Here is a 24,999-nt window from a genome sequence, read left to right as displayed (position 1 = left end):
CAGGTTTCAAAAAGGTTTTTATTGAAAAGATGGAAAAAGGGGGTAGGACAGCAGAGCAGTTTGTCTGGAGAATGTACAGTGAACAACAACTCAACCCTCCCCCATCCTACCCAAACAAATGTTCAGAAGGGTTGTGTAAAAATGTTGTCACTTTTTTCTGGTCATGGCTAACATTAAGGCATATATATACAAAAGACAAGCATGTCTAAACGGACAAGTTATTCAAAAGAAAGTATTTAGTAGAGAACAAAAAATGGGTAAATTGCATCTGGCTTGTTGCCCACACTCATCTTTAAATCAAGCTCAGGTGTTTTTAGAGTGTAGAAAAAACATACAAAGCATTTCCAGAGTTTCTCGATATTCATTCAATGGGCATGCACAAACTTAAGGCAAGCAGCAAAACCCACAAAACAAAATAAGTATAACTGGCTATTTAGGCACTGTATTGTAATTGCATTTTTCATTTCTGGCAAATCACTTGAAAAAGTTTATTTAAAAAAACAATTGCCTCAAAAACAAAACTACCATCACTCCTTTCAAATGGAGGACATTCAGATCCTTATCCTTAAATAAAAAATAAAAATCAATTTGCTTGTGTTGCATAGTTATCACAGAGAAAAGGGCTACAGTATTGTTTTATACCACAACGGCATGATTAATATTTTCCTCGTCAACAATATCGTTCCTTCACAATTACAGGACTTGGCGGAGGAGCCAGAGAAAGACTGGACGTTGCCTGGAATGAGCACTCGAATGAAACCGCAAAGCTAGCCCTGATCGGTTCGCTTCACCGTCTACACTGTGGGGAAACTACTCTGCCTTTCGGTACCATGCACCATACAGGTGACCCCTCTGACAGACTTTCAAGACAAAGACAGTGGCCAGCCTCTTCTCTCATATATGACCCTCCAAATATACTAGCTACACTTAGCGATAAAAAAAAAGTGAATTTGCTTTTATAGTCCGGACATTAAGCGATGTTCCATTCCCGTCAACACTACGTGGCTGAAGTTATTGAAGAGTTACCTGAGACTTCACCTCGTTTCGAAACCACTAAGCAAGTTTTGAAATTTCTCACTTAACTCTGCTGATGCAGACACCATATGATTGGATTATTCACTCAAGGGATTGCATACTTACTGGTCTCCACAGTGAGTAATTAGGACAGCAGGTTAGAAGCTGCAGTTGCGCAGTACTAGACAAACAGCCTGCAGCCTAGGTATAAAAGCAAAAAACAAGTACAATAACCACTGAGGAGGCACAACGTTTATTGGCAGGAAGCTATTGCTCAGTTGACAGCAGAGTCACATGTTTGGCTTTTAAAAGTTATTGAATTACAAAAGGGATGCAGGATATATGGTAAAATCCTTACGTTGTCATTCATCCATAATAACCATACAGAGAAAATGCAGAGACCTGTCCAAACAGAACTTTTAAATCAAAATGTCACTGCAGAAAACCTAACTGGATCGGACCTGGCTCTTAATACACAGACTCCTGTACAAAAGACTTCCCTGTATACAACTTAAAATTAATATTGAAACAATGTGACTTTAGAATTATAAAATAAAAAAGCTGACATCAGAGGACACAAAATGATCATGATTCTTCAGTAATACCTAGCTTTATACCTGATGAGTAAGCAATTAGGTCGTGGATTTCGTATGATGAACAAAAAAGTTTTCAAGTGGCAAACTCCAATAGGATAAAAATTAGCACTGCACAATGCAGCTGCTTGAACATGAAAAACAAAACATTCAGGGCCTCGTCCGATTCATGATCACAAGGCCACTCTTGCAGGACAGAGACCCTTTTGTGCAGTTTGTCCTGCCTGGAGCCATTCTTGCAGCACAGTCCTGGGACAGTGAATACAACATCCGCAGGGGCAAGACACCTTGCCTTTACAAACACTTCAGTCAGCAAGTATCAGTTCAATTATTTCTATATCTAGACCGTTTCGAATGGCACAAGATCTCCATAGTGGACTTAAGACAAAAATAGCCTCAAGAATGTTTGATTCAATTTGCCTTAAAGAAAATAACAAAAACAAAACCATCCACCAAACAGTGCATCCCCACTCACTCATGTGGACAAAAATGACTACAGCAAACGAATGATCAGAATTCAGCATTCCCACATACAGGGGCTACACATTACTATAGTTTTATACACAGGTTCATCATTTACAGTTTTCCTGTTTTAAGAGGCACCAAGTGCTTGATGAAGGTGGATTACAGTATTAATAGGTTTAGATCTGTATGAAGACCTTTACAGAAAAACAAAAAAAACAAAACCCTGACTTTTGGTTTGGTTATGGCCGAAATATGGGAGTATGTTAAATCGGCACTGTAACAGCTACATCTGTCTTTTCCATGTGGGGCTTTAACCACAATGTGAAGACAGGCAGGTGAAGACTGAAGAGCAAAAAATCGTCCAGTGCACTGCATACTTTACTGTGGTTACACATCACAAAATTACAGCCAACACCATAAAGATTAAGACTGCTATGACCACCGCTGAAACGTTAACCGTAATGCCATGACAGAGTCCGTTTCACCAACAGCTTCTTTTTGCATTTCTATACCCAACAGAAAGGAGTAGTTTGCTAACAGGGAAGAACGGGGTAGTAGAAGGAGCTGCAACTCCTGCATGTCCAACCTGCATTCCCTGAAGGATGTTGAGAAAAAAAAACAAAAAAACAATTGTGAGATGATTTAGGAAACTTTGGAATGACAGGGCAGGAAGAAGAGGGGGGTTATGGGTTGGCAGCAGGTGCCTGAGATTGGTTTGGGAGCAAGGAGCCAGATTAAGTCGTTAATGAGGGGTGATATCTGCATCAACCATTACTTAGCATTTTCAATTTGGCACAGATCAGACAGTCAAAAAAAAAAAAAAAAAACACAGCTGCACTTTGTAAGTCAGACATTCACTGTACTATTGAAAAATGTTTATATGATCTGTGACTTTAGCAAGTATCATGAAGGGGCGAGGGATAAAATAAAAATCACAACAGACAGTTAAAAAATTATATATAATGCCTCTAACAAACCTACTATTGGAAAAACAAAGTCAAAAAATAATTTCTGTACAGCTTTATCTATATAAACAATTAAAAAAAAATTCTCTTTACAAGGTACACAAAGTGATTTCTATCCCTTTTGTATGCAAAAGACTTAACATGCAGAGAGAGAGCAAGAAGGCTTAAAAAAAAAAAAAAAAAACTCTGGTACCTTAAAATGTGGCACTTTGGACAAGAACGATTTGAAAAATACTGAATCACAGAAATTCAAAATCCTGGTCTGGCTGTAGAGTGAAAAAAACCTTTCAGTGAAAATACAGACAGACTTTTGTCCATTCCTACAGAGAAAGGAAACGTGTTAGAAGGCAAAGCATGCCCGGAGGCATTGTGTAGACCAAAAGGTAAATCTCAATAAACCATGTAGATTTAATACTACTGCTGGAAAAACAGCGCTACTGGATGTTAATGAACTTTGGAGAATTGAGATATTATATTAGGCACACCCTTTAAAAAACAAAACAAAAAAAACAAGAAAAACAAACCAAAGTGGTCTACATTCAGCCCTGAGATTAAGCTATATACTGTAGCTTCAACAATTCCCCCTGGTACAACAAACTCATCGTATCGGTACAAATGATCAAGATGTCCATGTGGATGCCACCCCCTACTCTCCTGTTCACCTTTCATGTTTTGTTTTCATCTCCATCAGTAGTAGTAAATCACATAGGCAAGAAGTGTAAACCTTTCCATTATAATTTAAGAAAAAATAATGATGCACTTACTTGATTAGAAAGCTGGTTAAGGTCTATATTTAAAAAAAAAAGGCCTGGAAATAGCACTAGATAAACCAAGTGGCTCAGAACACTGTTCTTATTAGAAAATAAAACCTACCTGCTTGCATAGTTTCAGCATATGCGACAGGTGTAAAGCCTCTAAGACCGGCATTAAGACTGCTCCGATTTTACTGGGCACCTTTCAGTTTTCGTGGAAATCCCAATAAACATCCTTCAACAATTAATGTAGGCTATTGAGTGACTACCAAGTTATTGGCACCAACATTGCTTTCATCACTATAGGAGAGAAACAGGGGAGAAAAAACATTTTCGTAGCAGTTTCTAAAACAAAAACACACAGGGTGTTACAGCATTGCCTCACAGGTTTAGTATCCCTGCTGCTTTTTCCGCCAAACATTCTCTGAGGTTGGCACGTGCGACACCCCCCCCCCCCCCCCATAAACCCCCACCCCCATAACCTCCCTTCCCCTCCTAAACCCCCATCTACCTTGTCCAGCAGTATCATCAACAGTAAAATTTGTTTAAAAGGTTAATTAAACTGGAGTAAAAATTAAAAAAAAAAAAAAAAAAAGAGAAAAGTCTGAACAGAGCATCACTGTAACATGAGCTGTTTAAGGTTGTCGTGAAGGATGGTGTCCTTGACGTCGCGGAAAACCAGTCGAATGTTCTCTGTGTTAATGGCCGTGGTGAAGTGATGGTACAGGGGCTTGTGCTGCTGGTCCCGGCGCTTGTTGCGGAAACATTCCACCAGGAACTTCTGCACGTCGTTTAGGTTGTGCGGCTCCCCCTCGTAATCGGGGAAATAGTCCTTGATGGCCACAGTTTTCACCTTCTCCTCCAGCAAGTCTGTCTTGTTGAGGAAGAGAATGATTGAGACGTTGCTGAAGACGCGGTTGTTGACGATCGTCTCGAAGATGTTGAGGGACTCCATGAGCCGATTGGTCTGCCGGTCCTCCATCAGCACCTGGTCGAACTCGCTGGACGAGACGAGAAAGAGGATGGAGGTGACACTGTCAAAGCACTCGAACCATCGCCGGCGCTCCGACCGCTGGCCCCCCACGTCCACCATCTTGAAGGGTACGTTCTTTATCTCAAAGTCGTACTCGTGGATCCCCTTGGTGGGCTTCCGCGCCAGCAAGATGTCCTGCTGCGTCGGCAGGTAATCCTAGAGAAACCACAGAGAGGACATGGGCAATCAGAAGACAAGTGACAGCAGAGGAGCATTCTTCACAGACCGGGGCCAACACCAGCAGAGGTTAAAGCATTACCAGTCTACCCCCAAATACAAAAGCACTTTTCTTTCATACACTTCTGTCATCACACCAAATGGGTCCCTCTTTCAGAGTGCTACTATACTTTGCTACACCAATTTCACCACATTCATATGGACTTGAACTCTGGAGGGAGTAGAATAATTTTCAGGGATTTCAGTAGGAGGAAAATAAAGTACAAATATAGATGTGTTTGGCAACCAGTTAACTGAGAGCGCGAAGGTGTCAGGGAGTGCTTTATTTATTTTAGGGCGCAGACATTCCACTAACCTTAGGTCTGCATTTTGGTCTACGGCCCTGAGATAGTCGTGCAAACTGTGTGAGGTGCATCACGGTACTATGCATCTTATGGAAAGTTATCGGAGATGTCGGCTACAACATAATTAGTAAAATTCTGAGGTTACTGTCTGGTGCGTCACTGAGCTTTCAGGACCTGGATATATCCATTACATTACACATTTCACACATGCGTCGGACAGAGTACTTACATTGAATAAACCAATTAACAAAACAATGAAACATTCCCCATTTCAAATTAACCGCACGACCAATACAGATTTTGTGGGCCCGATACCAATACAGATAATTGGGAAACTAAAATATCTGCTGATATTTACTTTTCTGGGGTTAGCATGCAAAACATTCTAGCATTGATCCCTCAAATCTCTCCCTATCAGAGAGAAATTGTCAAATACATACATTTTACATAATAAACTTAACATTATTTGTACAATGTTTGATTTGTGGTTATGATATTAAAAATTTAATAAGTCCGAATAAGGGAGATAAGGAAAAATATGCATGTTCTATACATTAGAACAAAGACCAAGCTATATGAGCAATTCCACACACAAATAGAAAAATGTTCTATACATTAGAGGAAATATGATAGTGTTAAGTGCTGGTCTGGCATATCTTTGCATTTTACAGGTCAGGTTCTCTCAGGTTCACAAGTCCTCCTCAGTGCTCAATACTGCCGATCACACAGGGGCAGGCTATAGTGCACACAGCACAGCTGATTTTGTTTTTAAAAATACATACTTAAAATCGCCCTTGAAAGTGTAAGTTATTTAATACACGTTAGACATATTGCAATACAAATCATAGCCAAAACAATGTAGGATTTGAAAGTTTTATAAATACAATGGTTTCACTTTTATCCAACATTGTCTGAGAGATGCATTTTTCATTAATTTTCTTTAGATGTTTTACTGTGATCTGAGCTTGCTTGTCATTTGGAGAGGTTTTGTTAGCTGAAGTCAACATCTTCAGCGAACATTACTGTTGTTCTTTATTTTAATTAGTATTGTGAATTTTGAAAAGCGATTTAATTAACATTAATACATCTGTCAGCCAATAGTGATAAGACAGTCAAATAATAAAATATTTCCCAGTAATTTTTAGCCGACACCTGCTCAGAGCATATTGTTTTAGGCTCTTGCTGCCCTTCTGAAGGTGCAACTAGTGTACTATATACATATATATTCAACTCAAGTTCACAGTGAAAATAACGACATCGTCAGCCTCTTTGCCGTTCATTTTGTATCCACCCGCCCCAAGGCAATACAACAATACTAGAACAGGTATTTGACTGTAGAGCACCTGGTATTTTAATTAGATATGCATTTTTCTTTCAACTCATTTTGGTACAGGTTTGTGATGGAGGTGGGGAGCATTGTGTGAACGAGTCCTAGACATTTAGATTTTTGTTAAAGATCTTGCAGGGCAAAGAAGCTGCCCATATCTGTAGACTTTGATAAGAGTTTATCACATGCTGCCCCCCTCCACCTTCCAATCCCCTTGGAAAAGGGGAAAAAACGTGTCTAGATCTGCTGCTCCTGCTACCCAGCAATTCCCTTATGAAGAAGATGGGGGGGGGGGGGAACAGCTTTGTTTGACACTATCTGTGGAATGACTTGCAGCCCTGGGCTAGTTTCAACAAGCCTAGTGGAGTGTGCTGAGTGGAGACAGGAGGCAGCAGAGGGGGATTAATACAGGGGGGCTAATGAAAATACCAGCCTGCTTTCTCAATATTAGCGGAATACCATGGATGACTCAGGAAGAGTGCTTTTCTTCAACATGCACTAGATTCTTGTTGCATCAGTCATATTGTCTACACCCTGCATTGAGAGACTGAGGGATTTAATTAAGTACATAAATCTAAGAACTCCTGCATTCATTCAAAAGGTACACCCCACCCCCCTTTCTAAAGTGTGAAATGCAAAGCAGTAAGAGGTGGTTTAGTAACACAAATGATTATGTAATACATTAAAGCTCTATTTAACAAATACCAAAATGTTTCAATGAATTGTTCTTTTCTTCAGTTAATCATATTTATTCCATAGCACAAACATATGCAATAGCTTAGCAGGTTGAATAATGCTAACTCCTTTGCCAGTAAAACAGGTTCCCAGACTGGAAAATTAAAGCCAAAGATTTTGCCATTCCCAATTTCCCAAAATGGCAGGAATGAGCTACATCACACAGAGTAAGGGCACCACTGGAAAAACAAGCAATAAAACCCTGCATCTACTTTATAAATATCAGTAAGGTCGTTTCCCCCCTGGAAAAAAGAACAATACTCTTGTCAGGTTACAAATCAAGTCTTCCAAACCCCAAGTTGGACAGAGTGTGGCCTTGACAGGATTGAAGAAAGGAAGGAGTTTGTTAAAATATAAACAAACAATTATATATATTATATATTAAAAAAAAAAAAACGTGAAGTTGATGCATGTAGCCAGGCCACACCTCCACTGACTCAATTCAATGACAGACAGCTGCTGCCAGTGCCATGCCCACAGGCCAGACCGAGAGGTCACAGTGCTGCAATGCAGGCTGGGTTAAAAGTCATGCTTGCTTCTCTTCACTACACTACAGCAACACAGGCCTGTACAGCAGGAACACTCTGGCTTCAAGTCCTCAGTCTACTTACTGGAGTAGCCAGGGTTTCACACTGGAGATAAAGCTGTAATATAATCTAACGAAGTCTACTACCAAACCGTAATCATCTCTTATTTGTGTAAACGCTAAACTGCACATTAACTGGCATGCCAAATTATGACAGAAAACAATTTTATGTCACTTCCAAGTTTATAAACTTTTTTTTTTTTCATCTTTTCCAAGTCCATCTCAACTCTCTCTAGTCTCTGTTACTCCTCTTTGAAGTTATTTCCATTTTGTTACAACTCTGTAGATCCCCTACTTCAGCCTTTCATTTGCTCTCATCTTTGCTTTAGTCAGAAGCAGAAGCCCAACTCACTTTCCTTTTTGGCAAAACTGATTCTGCTTACATTCAAAGCAATCTGTAAAGGACCCCTCAATTCAACAGTCTGCTTACAGACTCCCTGAACATTAAGAGCTCAGACACACCCTTCAATTTCTTTCAGCACAGTTCAGAATTTTACAATCTTTTTTCCTTTGTCACAAAGCAAACAGCAGTAACAAACTACCATCTAGACAGTCTGACATTAAATCTTTCAGCACCAATGATTTATTTAGATTTTTGTGTGTGTCTCAAGAATCAGTTGAGAATCCTGCAGCTGTAGAGATCTGCCATTTCCCCTCACCCACAGATTTACAGTATTTCCTCTTCCTGTTTGTCAGTGGCAGGGTTGCGTAAGCACTGAGGCTGCTTGGTATTTTATGAAAACGTGTCTGACTGTGCAACTCTGGGCCATCAGCCGCTTACAGTCCTGGACTCCTCTAGGTGTCTCCCCTGAGAGTCTCCCAGCAGCTGCAGCCTGCTTCCTTTTTCTCAACACAAATCACAGTTGATAAGACAAAAAAAACTTCAACAAAAAGCAAAAGCTAGTTTCCAAGTTGCTAAAAAAACAACTGAAAATTGACAAGTAAACTGACAAGAAACAACCAGGGACCTTGTCTCCAGGTATTTTCAGCTCTGAAATAAGATTCCATGGAATACTTGAACATTCTTCAAGTGTCAGCATTAATTGCCACACAAATCGTGGCTCCGACCATACAATGGCAACAATGGCCATATCAGAATTGTGACATTCTTTCATTTCCCCTACCAACCACATGGCCACATTGCAGAGAGATGTGTGGATGATTATAACCAGGCAAATTTTCCCATGTGGTCAGACTTGATGCTCATTAAGTGCTCAAAATCTGTGTTCCGACTTAAGTTCTAGCTGGGTAGTTTGTAATTCCGTTCAGAAGACCCGAACAGGGCCGTCAAAAAAACTGCACTGCGCAAGAAGTAGTAGTTAAGCTAAAATTAAAAATGCTGATATTTCACAATTAAGTAGGATATGAAATAGGAAAATGCTGACATCCTATCAACAATATACTTTATAGCTTTGTTCACATTAAAAACTTAAAATTAATACAAATCAAAGCGCAAACCTGTCAAATGTCAATCAAATCTCTGGCTTGTGGTAGGAGATCTCGATCATGTGTTCCATTACTGCAAATTGCCAAGTCAGAGACAAAGGATCCAAGACAAATAATGCTAAATAATGTTGCTAATGAGTTGAGTTTAGATTCGTTTATTATACATTACACATCCTAATGGCAATAATTGTATCTAGGGAGTTTATAATTTTTTTAAATTAAACTGAAGGGAATATATTCCTACTGTAAATGGCTGGCACCAATTCAGACACTAGAACAGCAGTAAATCACTCAGTGATGCTTATGTTTGTTCCCCATTACAATTCCCTTTATGCTAGGATTCCAAAGGATTTCTCCCAACACGATTGTGCATTAAAGTTATATGAATGTCCAAATCTCAACGCCATGGCAAATTGTACATGACTCGTAAAGAGAGGACCCAGTGACAAAGTAGAATATGGCAGGTTAATGGTCCCTGTGGGTACACAAAGACCAAATGCATTTCTCCCTGAAACATTTGGCTGCACTGTAGAAGGGATTTCAGTAAGCGATCTCCCTGGGTTAGCTCATTATAACATCATAAAATGGGCCTTTTAGTTAAAACGCAGGGCAGTTTTTTTATTTTTATTAAAAGGAATAATTTCTAAGAGTCTGACAATATTTTATCATGATATAAAGCTTCAGAAACAAAAAGTGATTGTTTTCAAGCAGTGAAGACAGGTGAAAATGTTAAGTAATGTCACTAGCTACAATGCTTCAACAATATTGCTAAATTATGCCTGATAATAAATATCAGGAAGTAAGAATCAGCACATGAAACAAAAGATTATTAATAATGTCTGACTATCTGGTCAATAAACCCCCCCCCCCCCCCCAGCCTGCCCATTGAATGAATACATTTTCCATTAAAACCACACACGCTTGGAGACGGTCATATCCTGGAACAATTCAGCACACGATAAGTCAGTGCTATTTTAAGTAACTTCTCCAAAACCACAGTTTACACAAAGGATTCTTTTTATCATCAAAACTAGCCTCTGCACCAAACTATATCACCTCAACCTAAAAAACAAACATGGGGGCTGATTTACATTTACCTAGAGGACTAAAGAAGGGATGTGGAATAGAAAGAAAATGACAAAAGTGAACAGAGCACTTTGTAAAACAGGACATAGAAGATTGTTCTATTCGATTAAACAACAAAAAAAACTAAGGAGTCCAAACTATCTGAATAAATTCTGTAGCAACATTATTGCTTTCATCTGAATCATAAGGATTTCTGTAGTTTGGAGAACCCCAACAGACACGTGCGGTAGAAGGTAAATTAGACTTGCTTTACTAAGGGAACAATCTGGCCATGAGGACAAGATCATTGGAACCACTGGCCATTAAGGCCATTGAGCCAAGGAGCTGCTGCAAAAGGCAGCATTTGGGGTTGAAGGAGCCAACGCAGGTTTGTTGCCAGATACTTCTGCTTGAAAAAGTCAGGCATGTGATTGGGGTTGTCCTCCTCCCAAATTTCAATTTAAAAATCCAAAATGAACTGTGTTAAAAGCAGGTGCAACTAAAAATAACTATTAGCTGCTGCAAGTATATAATAAAAATAAAGTTATGGCTTGAGTGGAATTTGTTCCCTTCTGATGGGTCATGTGGGAATCAAACTGTCAAGTTCAACTGTGTAGATCCCAGGAATTGTTTTTCTTTTACCCCCTCCACTCTGAACGCATGAGCTGCTGAACACCATCTGCCAATAAGAGTCTAAAGGGGAAGGACCACTCCAGCTTGCCAATATGTTCAACAGTACTTAGAAATAGGTTTCACTTCCCCTTTCAAGAGTAGGCATGGGGGGGGTTATCTGATACTCACCCTTCCCCATCATCCACAGAGACAGGTCACAGACACTCCCTGATTCAGAAAAGGACCTTATTTCCCACATCAGCTAAACTTCAAGCTCTTACAACAGTCAGACAATTTTTACATATCAAGTAAAGTACCCAATGGGTATTCTTATTTGGTTGTTTCTGGGATAAATTCTATGCTGGAAATGTTTTTGACAAGTCATTATTGCATGTAAAATAGCAGCTTCCTTCAATAACTATTAAATGGTTTTAGAACACCCCCATTTTTTCAGTTGTTATTGAAATTTAAGCAGTTCAAGTCCAGCGAATAAACTGAAATGGTACAAAGGTAAACTGTAAACTGACAGGTTAAAAAAAAAAAAAAAAAAAAGTTACCAAAAACTGAAAAATAATGTACATTTCAGAATTATAGTGTTACTACACCCTCTTAAGCATTATTTGGCAGTGTTACACATAGCTTCTGTGCATAGAAGTTACTGTATTCCTACAATGAACACAGTTTGAAAGCTTATTCTCTTGGCTACCAGCACGTTTAATTCTCAAACACATCCAAATTTACAGTTTGTCGTCCACTGATATTTGATGTTCTATCAAACACAGAAGTTCAGATCCAATTACGTAAAATCATTGTGTATTAGTACACTATACAGTTCTCAACGTGCATGGTCTGGTTTTGATCAGTAGACTGTCTGGTTCCAGAATGTCATAATTGTCAATATTTTGAGATTTTGTATTCCTACTCAGACCAAGTATCCCATTTCAGAATGCATTAAAAAAAACAAATGCTTGACATCATTAGAAAGCCAAGAGTCTCCGCTTCCATGGGATACCAAACACTGAGCAAACAACAGTGAAGAGTACACATGGGATTAAAGAGATGCACACTGATTTGGTGCTCTTTTAAAGGTACCATTGGGGTTTGTCAGCTTAAGGGGTTACATTTTATTAACTATTCCATGATATTTCATCTCCAATTGTTTATTTGTTCTATGCTTTAATTTCAGAGTACGTTGAGACATTAAACTGCGTAAATTTCAATAATTGGAAAAATTGAGGTGTTCTAAAATCTAAATCTTTTGACCGGTAGTGTATAATAAGCAACTGTGTAATCTTTCAAAAAATAACTTACCTGCTCCCCTAGTTTTTCCAAATTGTCCAAAAAATATTTTACGGATTCACCCTGTGGAAGAGAGAGAGAGAGGAAATTAGTCATGTGTGGTGTTACATAGTCACTACATCTTTCATTTGGAAGAAAACTCTTCTTATGCTTGTAATTAATGTCTCAGTAGATGCAGCCTGCATATGAAATTAGGGTTGTGACTAAGTTCGAATCTGCATTCGTTGATGTCGAACTTCACACATTTACAGCTAATCTGAACTTCTGTCAAATACTAAACCAAACGAATTTGAAGCTAAATATTTTTGTCTAACCATTGCAACATGCACAAGCACATGCATGAAGCTAGTCCACTCATTCAGTTAGTACTTTACAGAACTTATTTTAGAGACAAGGTATGATGTGATTGTTACACAGGTGACCAGGGGTGTGTAATGCTGAGGTGACAGGTGTAGAGGGGTCAGGGAGAGCAGTGCCACTTTTTCAATCCCACGTTTCTCAATTCTAAATATTTAAGATTATTAATAAATGTATTCAAGACATTTCGGTGCTCGATGTATTTGTCTGACACAGTAATGAAAATAAGTAATAAAAGACCGCTTATTAATGTAACAATTCATATACAAATAGTGTGTGCAGCACCGGCTAATTTTTTCTACCACTACAACAATGGAGGTGACTAAATGTTTTGGTGAATGATTGGGGGGGGGGGGGGGGGGGGGAACAAACAAAAAAACACAATTACAGCATGTTCAACATACAGTACAGCGATGGCAAACCTCGGTCTCAATGCATTTCAATAGTTGATATGGTCTTCTGTAAAAAGTCTTGCTGTAAAATCCCACCCCATTCAGCTGCAGCATTACAAAGTTTTTAGCTACCCACATGATGCCTGACAAGATGTCAGTTTTATGTAGTTTTCTGATGTAAAGGGGGGGTTTAACAAAGTGGTTGTCTCCCATCTGTATCAACAAAAAAAAAAAAAAGTATGCAGTAAAGAACCTGCTGCAGAGAAGTGGGTGTGAGGAAGACTGTTTAAAAAGGTGGCAATGGAATGGCTTAAATCAAGGCTCACAAAACTCAAGGCACTGTGACCCAAGACCGACTTCAAGGTTACGTTGTTGCTCATCTTCTAAGCCTAAATCCATTGATCATCAGCAAGGAGAGGATGAAGTGAAGGCTGGAGCCATTCCAATCGGGAGGGTTAGAGACAACAAGGTCATTGCCAGATAAGATACTGGAAGATCAGAGTAGGCACGATCACTGGCTAATGTGAGCTCAGGTCCAAATCACAAAAATCCAAACCCAAATGAGGACCAGGGGACAGCCACGGACATTACGGGGCAGTACCCTCACAGTGGCAAGATGGACCTGACTGCAAGGTGCTGTGAAAATAGATGGGCAAGATGAAAAATATAACCCTGGATGGCCTCACTCAGTGAGGGAATAGTAATCCAACCAATGCCTTGGTCACAGTGAGGAAAACCATCACTATCTCCCAGGTACTTGTACACCATCTGCACTACTGATGAAGTCCTCTCCACCTCTATAATTTAAAGAAATTAAATCCATTAAAGCTTTAACAGACTGCAATGAAAGCCTTTGAAATACTCCAAGAGCTGGCATTTGTCATTTGACTGAAATGGATGTCTCATGAACACACTAATGTGGCGGCGAAATTATAATGGACCTGTATGAAAACTTCTGACGATTGGACATAAACATCTTTCTGTTCCTCTGGCTGTTGATGGCCAAATAAGGACATATTTCTGAGGAGATAGGTAAACTGAATTTGATGTGCAAAGGGGTGGACGTGGTGGTGCACAGCTAAACTGCCATAGGAAAAGACGTCGAAACGGAACCATACCAAACTGCAATATATCAGGTTTAATTCAAGTGCACTAGTCTATTAGGGTCATCTCAGTCCTGGCTCTGTTGCAGCCATTTGGACCGAAAGGCCCACTGTTTGACTAGAGCTAAGAAAGAGGCCAAAATAATTGGACTCCCATCTAAAAAGACTCCACTTTGCAGTATTAGCCTTGGTTTAATTCTGCTTGCATGATAGAGGGTTGGTGAAATTATACTTAAGCTGCACACAGAAGAAAAAAAATACAGTTATGCAATTAATCACTGTAAAATCACAGGTTAACCCATGTCTGAAGTATCCCCCCCCCCACCCCATTTCCCACATTGCGCACACACAACTCACCCCGCCCCCCCTTCCCCCCCACCCACCACTGATGAAATAGAGATGCATATCGGCGCATTTCCTCTCCTCAACATTTCCTGTGCTCGTCACCTGCCATGAAGCAGAAGAGCGGTGTGGCGAGGGCTGCTATAGCCAGCCTGCTGCCGAGCTGTCGCCCCAACATCGCTTAACTCTAAACGTCACACTTGACACTTCACGCCAGCAACAGCGGCCACAAACAAGTCACTGATAGATATCTGGTGATGCTTGTGACACTCAGAGTGAATTATTGGTTAGTTATATCATGTTGTGCGGGCTTCTTTTTTATTGTTATTATGAGTAATAGCAGTAGTAGTAGTATATGTAAGGTACAATTACATTTATTTATTTTTTCACAGCAGTGGACGTAGCAGCAACAGCAATGAGATCCTAACCTTAAAATACCTCCCTTAGGCTGATCAACATTACCAGAACAAATGTGGAACAAATAAGTTTGAGGAGTAAACTACAGATCACTAAATGCAATTGACAGACTGCTGCTTGAATGCTGGTTTGGCCTCCAGCACTTCCTAGCTCTTGTGCATCTGTAACCTTCCTGGGATCTCAAGACCACAAATGACCTGGCAGACAAAAATACCTTCATAAAGGCCCTCTATTAGTAAAGGCGTTTTATAAGACCAGGGTGATTTTCATTCTTAGTTAGTATTACAGATTACAAACCCTGAAAGTTTCTCAAGACTTATATGATGGTGTGGGGGTTAAACATGATCAGGCTGGACCAGGTGATGAAATTCCTTTTATTTTTCTCCTTGCATTTTTTCAATACAACCTACCCCCACTAGAGCAATTCAGTGAAAAAACAAGTTACTTTGTCAGGACCAAGAAACTCGGACACTCGGGCAAGCCAGCTGAGAAGTTGCTCAAGTTGCCGCAGCTTAGTATCGCTTTTTCTCTCGCGTTTCCTAGTTTAGTTAAGAGTTACATTGATTGTTTTACGTGGTTTGTTGTTTAGCTACGAATTGTATATCTTGCACCTGTTTTGTAGTAAGAGCAGCGACTGTTTGTTAGTGAATTTAGTAAGTTACTTAGAACACTCAACACGCCCTGTCTGCAATCAGAAGCGTTACACTGTAGGCTGTGATTATTTAGCATGTTTAACATTACTACGAGCTATTGTTCAGTTTAACTGCGTGTGTCTGGCACTGTCTTTGTCTGTATTCAGATATTAAGCGGCCATTAATTGTGCTATTTGCAGTCCTGCATGGGAGGGAGGGCCATCCTGACCAGCCTTATGTCATTCAACGCAACACAGGTGTGCACTGTCCTAATTAGTTACAGGTGTCGTATTTAAACGCCCCCCACCCCTCTGCGCCAGCAGTCAGCACCAGCAGCCCTCAGTGCCCCCCTTCAGAAGGGCCCCATCTCCAAAGACCAGGGACTCTAGCTGCAGGGACTCCAGCAAGGAGAAGACTGCGAGGAGACGCTGCACATCACATCAACCATGACAATCTCGCCGATTCCCGCCCTGCTCTCTCCGTCTTTTCGGCATGCACCTGCACGCCATTGTTTCCCTAATCCCTCCAACCTAATCTCCCTGCCTCTCCCCTCCTCCTCCCTCCCCTCTATTCCCCTCTCTGGAGGTCTGTGGAACTGCCACTCAGCTTCCAACAAGGCCGACTTCATCTTCACCTTCGCCTCCCACCACTATCTGGATTTCCTCAACCACCCCTGCTGCCCTATCCTCTCTGTTCATCCTGTCCCACTCCCCTAGTCTTACTGGGCGGGAAGGAGGAACAGGGCTCCTGCTCTCCCCTTCTCCTCTTCTCTGTCCCCCCCCCTCTCTCCTCTATCTCAACCCACAGGTTTGAATTCCATGCAGTGGAAATCACCTCTCCTTCTCAACTCTTCCTTCTAGTTCTCTACCGTCCACCTGGTCCTCTCACCTCCTTCCTGGATGAACTCAACTTTCTTCTCTCCTCCCTCCCCTCGCTGTCCTCACCTACCATCCTCCTGGGAGACTTCAACATCCACCTCTCCAACCCTTCCCACTGTGCCAGATTTCTTCCTCTCCTTCACTCCTTTAACTTCTCTCTCTCCCCATCTCCCCCCACTCACAAGGCAGGCTGCCAGCTTGACCTCATCTTCTCGAGAGGCTGCTCCCCTTCAACACTCTCCGTGACACCACTTAATTTCCTTCTCCCTTTCTCTCCCCTCCCTCCCCACTCCACCCACTCACTCTGTCACCTTCTGTCGTAATCTCCGCTGTGTCCCCCTCCACCCTTGCCTCTACTGCCCTCACCCTCTTACCTTCCATTGACTTTTTCCCCATCTATCGGTCAACTGTGCTACCTCCTCTTTGTTCTCCTCCCTTGACTCTCTGTCCTCTCACGTCTCATCCTGCCCGTCCCTCCCTTCCTCAGCCTTAGCTCTCTGCTGTTCTCCGCTCAACCCAAACTAGTGTGCGCGCCGCCGAACAGAAGTGTAAAAGGACCCAACTCCCAGCTGCCCTCGAAGTCTACTGCTCTCTACTGTCCACATTCTCCTCCTCACTCACCTCAGCCAAGAAGTCTTACTTCCAATCACTCTACGAATCCACTGTCAACAACCCCCGCAAACTCTTCTCCACCTTCTCCTCCCTCATTGCCCCCCCCTCCTCCTCCCTCATCTCTCACTGCCGATTTTTTCGCCTCCTTCTTCTCCTCCAAGATTGCAGACATCCGCAGGCTCTTCAATACTCCACCCTCATCTCCCATCACACCCAAACCTCCCACCGATCAAGCTTCCTTTTCTTCATTCTCACCCCTCACAGATGCTGAAGTTTCTGCTCTCCTCCTACATCACAGACCTACAACATGTGCCCTGGACCCTTGTCCTTCTCGCCTCTTCCAAGCGACCACTCCTGATCTTCTCTCCTTCATCTCCTCACTGGCTGTTTCCCCCCTGCTCTGCTGTCATCCCACTGTTCAAGAAACCAACCCTTGACGCCACCTCTCCTCAGAACTACCGCCCTGTCTCCCTACTCCCCTTCCTCTCAAAGACCCTCGAGCGGGCGGTCCACCGTCAGCTCTCTGACTTTCTGTCCTAACACTCACTCCTTGATCCTCTGCAATCCGGCTTACGCACAGCTCACTCCAACGAGACGGCTCTCCTGGCAGTCACTGACTCCCTCAGCTGTGCTCGGGCGGCCTCCCTCTCCTCAGTCCTCATCCTCCTTGACCTCTCTGCAGCATTTGACACCGTTGATCACTCCATCCTCCTCTCCTGCCTCGCTGACCTCGGACTGCTCTCACCTGGTTCTCCTCCTACCTCAGCGACCGGTCCTACCAAGTGACATGGAGAGGCTCCTCATCCACCCCCCAACCTCTCCTCACAGGCGTAGCCCAAGGCTCCGTCCTGGGCCGCCTCCTGTTCTCTCTGTACACTCGCTCCCTGGGCCCCCTCATCGCATCCCATGGTTTCTCCTACCACTTCTACACTGATGCCCAGATCTTCCTGTCTTTTCCCTCTTCCGACCCGCTCATCCCCTCTCTTCCTGCTGTCTGCTATCTCCGCCTGGATGCACTCACACCACCTCAAGCTCAAACTCTCCTAATCGGATCTCCTGTTTTTCCCCCCACTCTTCCTCACCTTCTGCTGACCTCCCCATCTCGATCCCCTTGGAACCCACCACACTCTCCCCTTCTTCTTCCGCTAAAAATCGAGTCACCCTCGATCCTGTGCTCTCCTACACCCAACACATCACCACGCTGACACACTCCGGTAGATTCTTCCTGAGCAACATACTCCGGATCCGTCCCTTCCTCACCGACTACTCGACTCAGCTGCTTGTCCAGTCCCTGGTCCTCTCCCGCCTGGACTACTGCAGCTCCCTCCTGGCCGGCCTGCCTGCATCCACTCCACTCCACTCCACTCCAGCTCATTCAGAACTCTGCGGCTCGTCTGGTATTCTCTATGCCACGATTCGCACACGCTACTCCACTGCTCCGCTCCCTCCACTGGCTCCCGATACCGGCACGCATTCAGTTCAAGACATTGACCCTCACCTACCGCTGTCTCGATCATACCGCACCAAGTTACCTTCAGACACTCGTCTCTCCATACATCCCCTCCAGACCACAAGACTAACTCTGCCTCCTCTCCACTCTCCTTCCTCCAGAGCCTCTCCTTCTCATCCCTGGCCCCTAAATGTTGGAATGACCTGCCCACCGAAGTCAAAACAGCAGAGTCCTTGACCTCATTCCGATGCTTACTCAAGAAGCATCTTTTCAGACAGTACTTGTAATATTAGTCCTTTTATCCCCACTAGATAGCACTTCAGTTTTATTATGCTTCTTGCGTTTTCGATTTGTTTTCCTCCTTGCTCCCTTTCCCTAGACTGTGACCCTACATCTTGACAGCACTTAGCTTTTACCATCCAGGATGTAGGACCTCACTAACTGTACTTGCCTATGTAAACTGTAATTTGTAAAATGTATTATTTTGAATTGCTATGTTTTAGATAGATTGAATTTGTAATGATTGATGCCTTTTACTTAACTGTATTTTTGCACTTTGTGTTGCACTTATGTTGTAAGTCGCCCTGGAGAAAAAAATAATTAAAAAAAAAAAAAAATATATATATATATATATATATATATATATATATATAATATATTATTATTATAATAGTGATGGCGGGGGAAAAAAATAAAAAAATAAATCAATGCTTAAGAAGATATCATGGTATTAATCATATCATAGGTCATATAGAATTTAACAAAAGGATAGACTGGGGGGGGGGGGGGGGTAAACTGCCTTACATAAGAAATCCAGATGCATTTCCAAATGCCTAATTAATCCATTTAAATATTCAGAGTAAAAAGAGAGCATGTAACATGTAAAAAATAAAGAGAAGTCAATTGAAGACTCACAAAAGTGACTGAACTGGTCATAGTGGAATGTGCCAACTCTTGCCTGTCTATCTCGGGGAGCTACTGGAACAATACAAAAAAGTAAAATTAAGACTACTATTAAAAGGCCAGCTTGGTTTGGAATCAAAACTGAATGCGATGAAAATAATCGCATCCGGAAACAGAGACTGGAGGAATGCAGGGAGCAAAAATCTGCTTGCTGGTTAAATGTTCCGTGACTTCATAAACCGTAAACAAAGGTGAAGGGGGTTCAAGACTGGAGCCTTACACACTGATAGCAGTTTGTTTTCGTACAGCCATCCTTAATGGGGCGCCTCTGCCAATTTGCACGGAGAGAAAGAGAACGAATTAGAGGAGACAGGTATAATTTGGTGGTCTTTAAGATCTGTAGCCTTTCCATTTCCTTCCTCACACACCCCACTGAAACCAGAACACCACATCAGGGGGCAGAGGTGGGGTTGCATGCTGTAATGACAGCATCAACAAACAAGCTGGGACAGACAGCGAAGGAAGGGGAGAAACCCTGTCTCTCTGCTCCGACTAAAGTCGCTAACTTTTTTACTTATTTTTTTGAAAATGAAAATCCACCCCACCCCCACATCCGGTGAGGAAACCAGTCATATTCATGGTTTTGACAAAGCAAGTCAGTGCTTCTGTCATCACTGCCTGCCAGCATTGGCAAGTATGAAAAAAATTAAAAGAACAACAGTGTATAACAGAGGGCGAAATGGGACCTAGCCATCATTGCATGGAAAGTGTCAGAGCTACATTAAATTTATGAGAAATCCAACATTATCTCAGCCACAGGCACATTCGTGATGGTCTCTGTGTCGATTAAGAGCTACATTGCGTGACCCTCATTTTTTCAGCTCAAAGCATTAGGTAGCTAAGAATGAAAGGGCTCTATGAGGTGAAGCACATGCAGTCACCAGTTTTTCTCCAGGCTTGGAGAACTCAATCTGAATTAGGCTGGATCTGCTGGATTAACAAAACAGTTTTCTCCATGCCTCCAGGATGTAAACCGGTCTTGCCAATGTAAACCCTGGTACCAGACTACCCTCATCTCTGAACCTGATGATCTAAAAAGGTAAATGTAGACAGAAGTTACTTACATGAGTATACATAAACAGAAGCTCCAATGTTTGTGATGCCACTGACCTTACTTTACGTTCCTATACATTTAACTCACCATAACCAAACGGATAATAAATCATGATAGAGATATATAGATCTATACATACACACACAATTCTATTAGGTAACAAGTGAGGACATCCATAGACAAGGAAAATGTTTTATGTCGACTGGACCGCGGTTCTTTGATCAGCTGTTCTGCGAGTCGCATGACATGAGATGTTCTCTACCAATGAGGGCCTTGTAATCTCCCCCAACACTCAGGAATTACTGCTGAAGGCTGACGTTTTTAGGAATGTCTATTGAAGCACTTTTCAGATCTAATCGTCACTACACAAGAGATTGATTTATCTGCATTGAATCTTTAAAAATAACAAAACGCCAGAAAACCCCACAAACTGGTGAAAGCGTTTACAGCCATTGCTCTCCCTTCATCGAAGCAAGTGGTATAACCCAGTTAGGAGTAAAGTGTCTACATCACTGTCTTCAAATGAAAACAACCTTCAGAATGATGTAACCACCACGTAAACACAAAAAAACATTTTAATAACCAGGTGGCCCACAAAGATCAGGATTAGGGAGTCAGGGCATTAGAATGAGCCTGTCTAAGTCTGCCATTAATTTAACCTCTTACCTGCAGCACATTCTATTATATATAGACACATCTCCAGAATTCTCCATAGCCCAAGATCAGACCACAGCAACAAGGCTGCTTCAGTACAGTGCCATGTATGGGACTGTTAAGACGAAAACCATTCCAGACAGGTCGGCTGCAAGTTATTATTTCTGCTCCCCCACCATGATAACATAGCACAGCAAAAACCTTCCGTCTTCGGTTGGCTGCTGTCCAATAAACAACTAAGACAGTCTCTTGAGGATGATGGAAGACACTATCCCTGGTGCTGAAGAGCCATCTTAAATATTTAAGACATAGGATCATTTCATTTTGATCACGTTCTTCAGAATCAATGCGTGGACCTCGAGCACTACAGTTCAATATCCATTATTCATGAATTCATGGCATAATAGGCATATATTAACTGAGCATTAAGAATGATCTCTAAAGTGCATTTTTTCTTTTTCCCCCCCGACTCTTCTACCAAGGGGTGATCACCCCTGAAATTGGATCTTCACAGCTGAACCACACCTATTGTAGCTGACCAGCACAATGTGGTTGAGTCACATTGTTTTGCGTGTACTCTTGTATTCGGTGGAAAGAGAATTGCTTTAGGGAAAAGCAAATAAGAAAATCCCACCCGGGTAGTTTGAGTCACAGTGAGGCACATGACAACAGAACTACTGTACTTTCACTTCCTCCAGGAGTGCCATGCTGCAGTCGTCAGTGTCAAGTTTCCCATTCTGAGCGAGTTCCGTTTCTGTAGCAAGTCTGCCATCCCCAGAGGAAAGGGGCTGTGATTACAGAGTGGGAGGAAACTATTCACATTGGTATTTATTTAGCAACTGAACAAATACATCAGGGGATAGCCTTGCACTGTGCTTGCATGCACTTGGTAATATTGCACTGAAATCCTACTGCTTTTCAGACATCCACTGTCCATTTCCTTCTCAGAGAAACACAAGAAGAGTTCAGAATCAGATGAAAGGCGGGAAGTTTGTGCGTTTACCAGCACTTTGTGCAGACGCAAAGATCAGTATCTTCATTGAGACGCGTGTAGAAAATCCTGTCATATCCTTTAATAGTCTGCTTAGACTGGGTTACCAGTCACCATCATCTTGGGAATGTGGACAGACTTGATAAGTCAGCTGTCTTTGCTGATGTAATATGGATGACAAATATTAGACAAATGCATCATTAACAAAAAGCACTTTAAATACAGACATGGCCGAAAGTATTGGTACCCTTCCACTTAAAAAAAAAAAAAAAAAAAACTAAGTAAAAATTGACAAAAGTATTTGGTATCCACCATTCTTTACTTTAAACAGTAAAACAGATGAAAATGGCATGGACAAAAATGTAGGTGCTTTTTGTGGTATGTTTCAGGTCATTATCCTGCTGAAGGACCAATAACCTGCAACTGAGACACAGCTTTCTGACACTGGGCTGTACGTTTCGCTCCAAAATGCCTTGATAGTCTTGATTTCATCGTGCCCTGCACAGATTCAAGGCACCCAGTACCAGAGGCAGCAAAGCAACCCCAAAACATCACTGGGCCTCCTCCATGTTTCACAGTAGGGATGGTGTTCTTTTCTTTGAATGCTTCATTTTTTCCCTGTAAACATTTTGTGATTTACCAAAAAGCTCTACTTTTGTTTTGTCTGTCCAAAGGACATTCTTCCAGAAGGAATGTGGCTTGTTCACATTCATTTTGGCAAACTCCAGATGGGCTTTTTTGTGTTTCTCTTACAGAGGTCTTCTACCATGGAGCCCATTTTCATTCAGACAGCGACGGATAATGCAATTTGAAACTGATGCACCTTGAGCTTGAATGTCAGTTTGGATCAGTTTTGGTTTTCCTTGGTTCTTCCTCCACCGTTCAAAAAATCCTTCACTTCATTCTTGGGTCAATTTTCCTCTTGCGGTCACGTCTAGGGATGTTGGCTACAGTCTCATAGGCCTTAAACTTCTTAATAATATTGGCAACAGTGCTCACAGGAACATCAAGCTCCTTAGAGATGGTCTTGTAGGAACATGCTTGACTATTTCCTTCTTTCTAACCTCCTCAGACAACTCTGGATTTCCTTCGCTCTTCCATGTTCAGTGTGATATACACAGTGACAAAACAGCAGAGTGAGTACTTTTCTCCATTTAAACTGGCTGAATGAGTGAATGCAATTGACAATAACTGTCAAGCAGGCCAATTATTTCATAACTTCTAAAGGGTATCAAAAATATTGTCCAGGCCATTTTATGTCTTTACAGAATAATCAAGTCGTCCCACAATTTTTCTGCTTTGTTCCACTGTAAACCAAAGACATGCATGTATGGATGACAAAAGATCTTTCAATTTCAACACTTTTCAGGGCGAATGGTGCATTATTTGAATAAAATGCAAGGGTACCAATACTTTCGACCATGTCTGTAGCTCTCCCCATTTCAGTCTCTCTCTCTGTCGGTCTCTGAAACATTCACACCATACCTTTCCTGGATCCTGTCATCAGGTCACAGCTCTGTGAGAAGAGCGAAGGAGAATGACATGGAGAGGATTCGTACCAAACCGAAAATCAGAGGTGTGGTAAAGACTTATAAATGATGGCTTTGAGCATTAGACACTGAATCTGAAGCGTAGTACCTATGGAAAATGACTGATAGATAAAACCTGGCTTTCCTTTGTATTTCAACAACTCCTGCATAATTTTCCTTATAACCTTTTTTTTATCCCATCTTTGTCCTCACCTTATTCTGTACGTTAAACAGAATGGGACATGTGACAATTTCTTTCTACCTTAAAGGGAAACCTCATACAGCCGCCGCTCAATTTGGTGCCAGAGGACACCCCGAGAGCAAAGGGACAGCTCCACGGATGCCAGGCTGTTGCCTGCAGCAGCATTTTACCAGAGCATTCATACGAAGACTTCGAGAACACTGCAGTACAGCAACCAGAGCCCTTATTACAGCTAAACATTCCTACTGGGATCATTCTACCTCCAATTTGTGGTAATCCTGTATTGCAGGAAAAAACGAGATGATGCTATGTATAATTCTTATACACATATTAAATAAGTGAGTGTTTTGTCTGTGGGGTGGAAATGCCAGAAACTAGGGCTGCAACAACGAATTGATTACGTCGATTAAAAAACGTGCTGCAGAAGGCTCTGACTATGATCAAATTAGTGACAAATATTGAATTCAAAATATGAATATCGTAAACGAAAAAACAAATGGAAAACGTCCGAGTTCCGTTTTGAGTTTGCAACAGGGCTGCTGAAGAAATATGGGGCTTTTACATCATTTTTACAAAGATGTTTAAAAAATATATATATATCGCACATAAACTACACCTCACCATAAACACAAAAGCAGAGTGCATGTTTCAATGTTAAACTATTTATTTTCAAATCTTTGTAAATAATGTAAGTCACATTGCTGGTGTTTCTGTTCTTAACCACTTTCTAGAATTCTAGCTACATCAGACAGTTCGTACCATTCCTGCCCAGCTCCTCCGTGATAGCTTGCCATATATTTCTGTCTATATTTGCTCTGTTGTAGTTATTCATGGTTAGACACGCAGATCATAAGCGGCTTCAACAATCCATGTCTTCCTCTCGTGTTTCATTTTTGAAATTTTTAATGCTAATGATCAGATTGAACAAAACTTGTTTCCCTTTCCCACCTTGCACAGAGTGTGAATCTGAACACTCGTGTTTCTCTTTTCTGGCACGTTATGATCGTATG

The 24,999-nt window shown here is 41.7% G+C and overlaps 1 protein-coding gene and 1 long non-coding RNA gene across 2 annotated transcripts in view; both read right to left on the bottom strand.

Moving 5' to 3' along the window:
* On the bottom strand, positions 1 to 4,233 carry LOC136749940 (uncharacterized). The gene is made up of 2 exons (XR_010816814.1): positions 3,231 to 4,233; positions 1 to 2,667 (listed from the first exon to the last, which is right to left on the bottom strand). It is a non-coding gene; the product is annotated as an uncharacterized LOC136749940 (long non-coding RNA).
* Positions 4,234 to 4,267: 34 nt separating this feature from the next.
* The window catches only part of LOC136749939 (guanine nucleotide-binding protein subunit alpha-13), a 31,669-nt gene continuing 10,937 nt past the window's right edge, over positions 4,268 to 24,999 (bottom strand). Inside the window, exons 3-4 of the mRNA XM_066704600.1 lie at positions 12,426 to 12,476; positions 4,268 to 4,978 (exon numbers count right to left, since the gene is read on the bottom strand). Coding sequence (XP_066560697.1) covers positions 4,406 to 4,978; positions 12,426 to 12,476 — 624 coding nt within the window. The 3' untranslated portion in view covers positions 4,268 to 4,405. The remainder of the gene's footprint in view (positions 4,979 to 12,425; positions 12,477 to 24,999) is intronic.

This window comes from Amia ocellicauda, chromosome 5 (assembly GCF_036373705.1).
Source record: "Amia ocellicauda isolate fAmiCal2 chromosome 5, fAmiCal2.hap1, whole genome shotgun sequence".
In the NCBI taxonomy this organism is placed as follows: domain Eukaryota; kingdom Metazoa; phylum Chordata; class Actinopteri; order Amiiformes; family Amiidae; genus Amia; species Amia ocellicauda.
The sequence above is the reverse complement of the archived record's forward strand: the minus strand, read 5'-3'. Positions and strand labels throughout refer to the sequence as shown.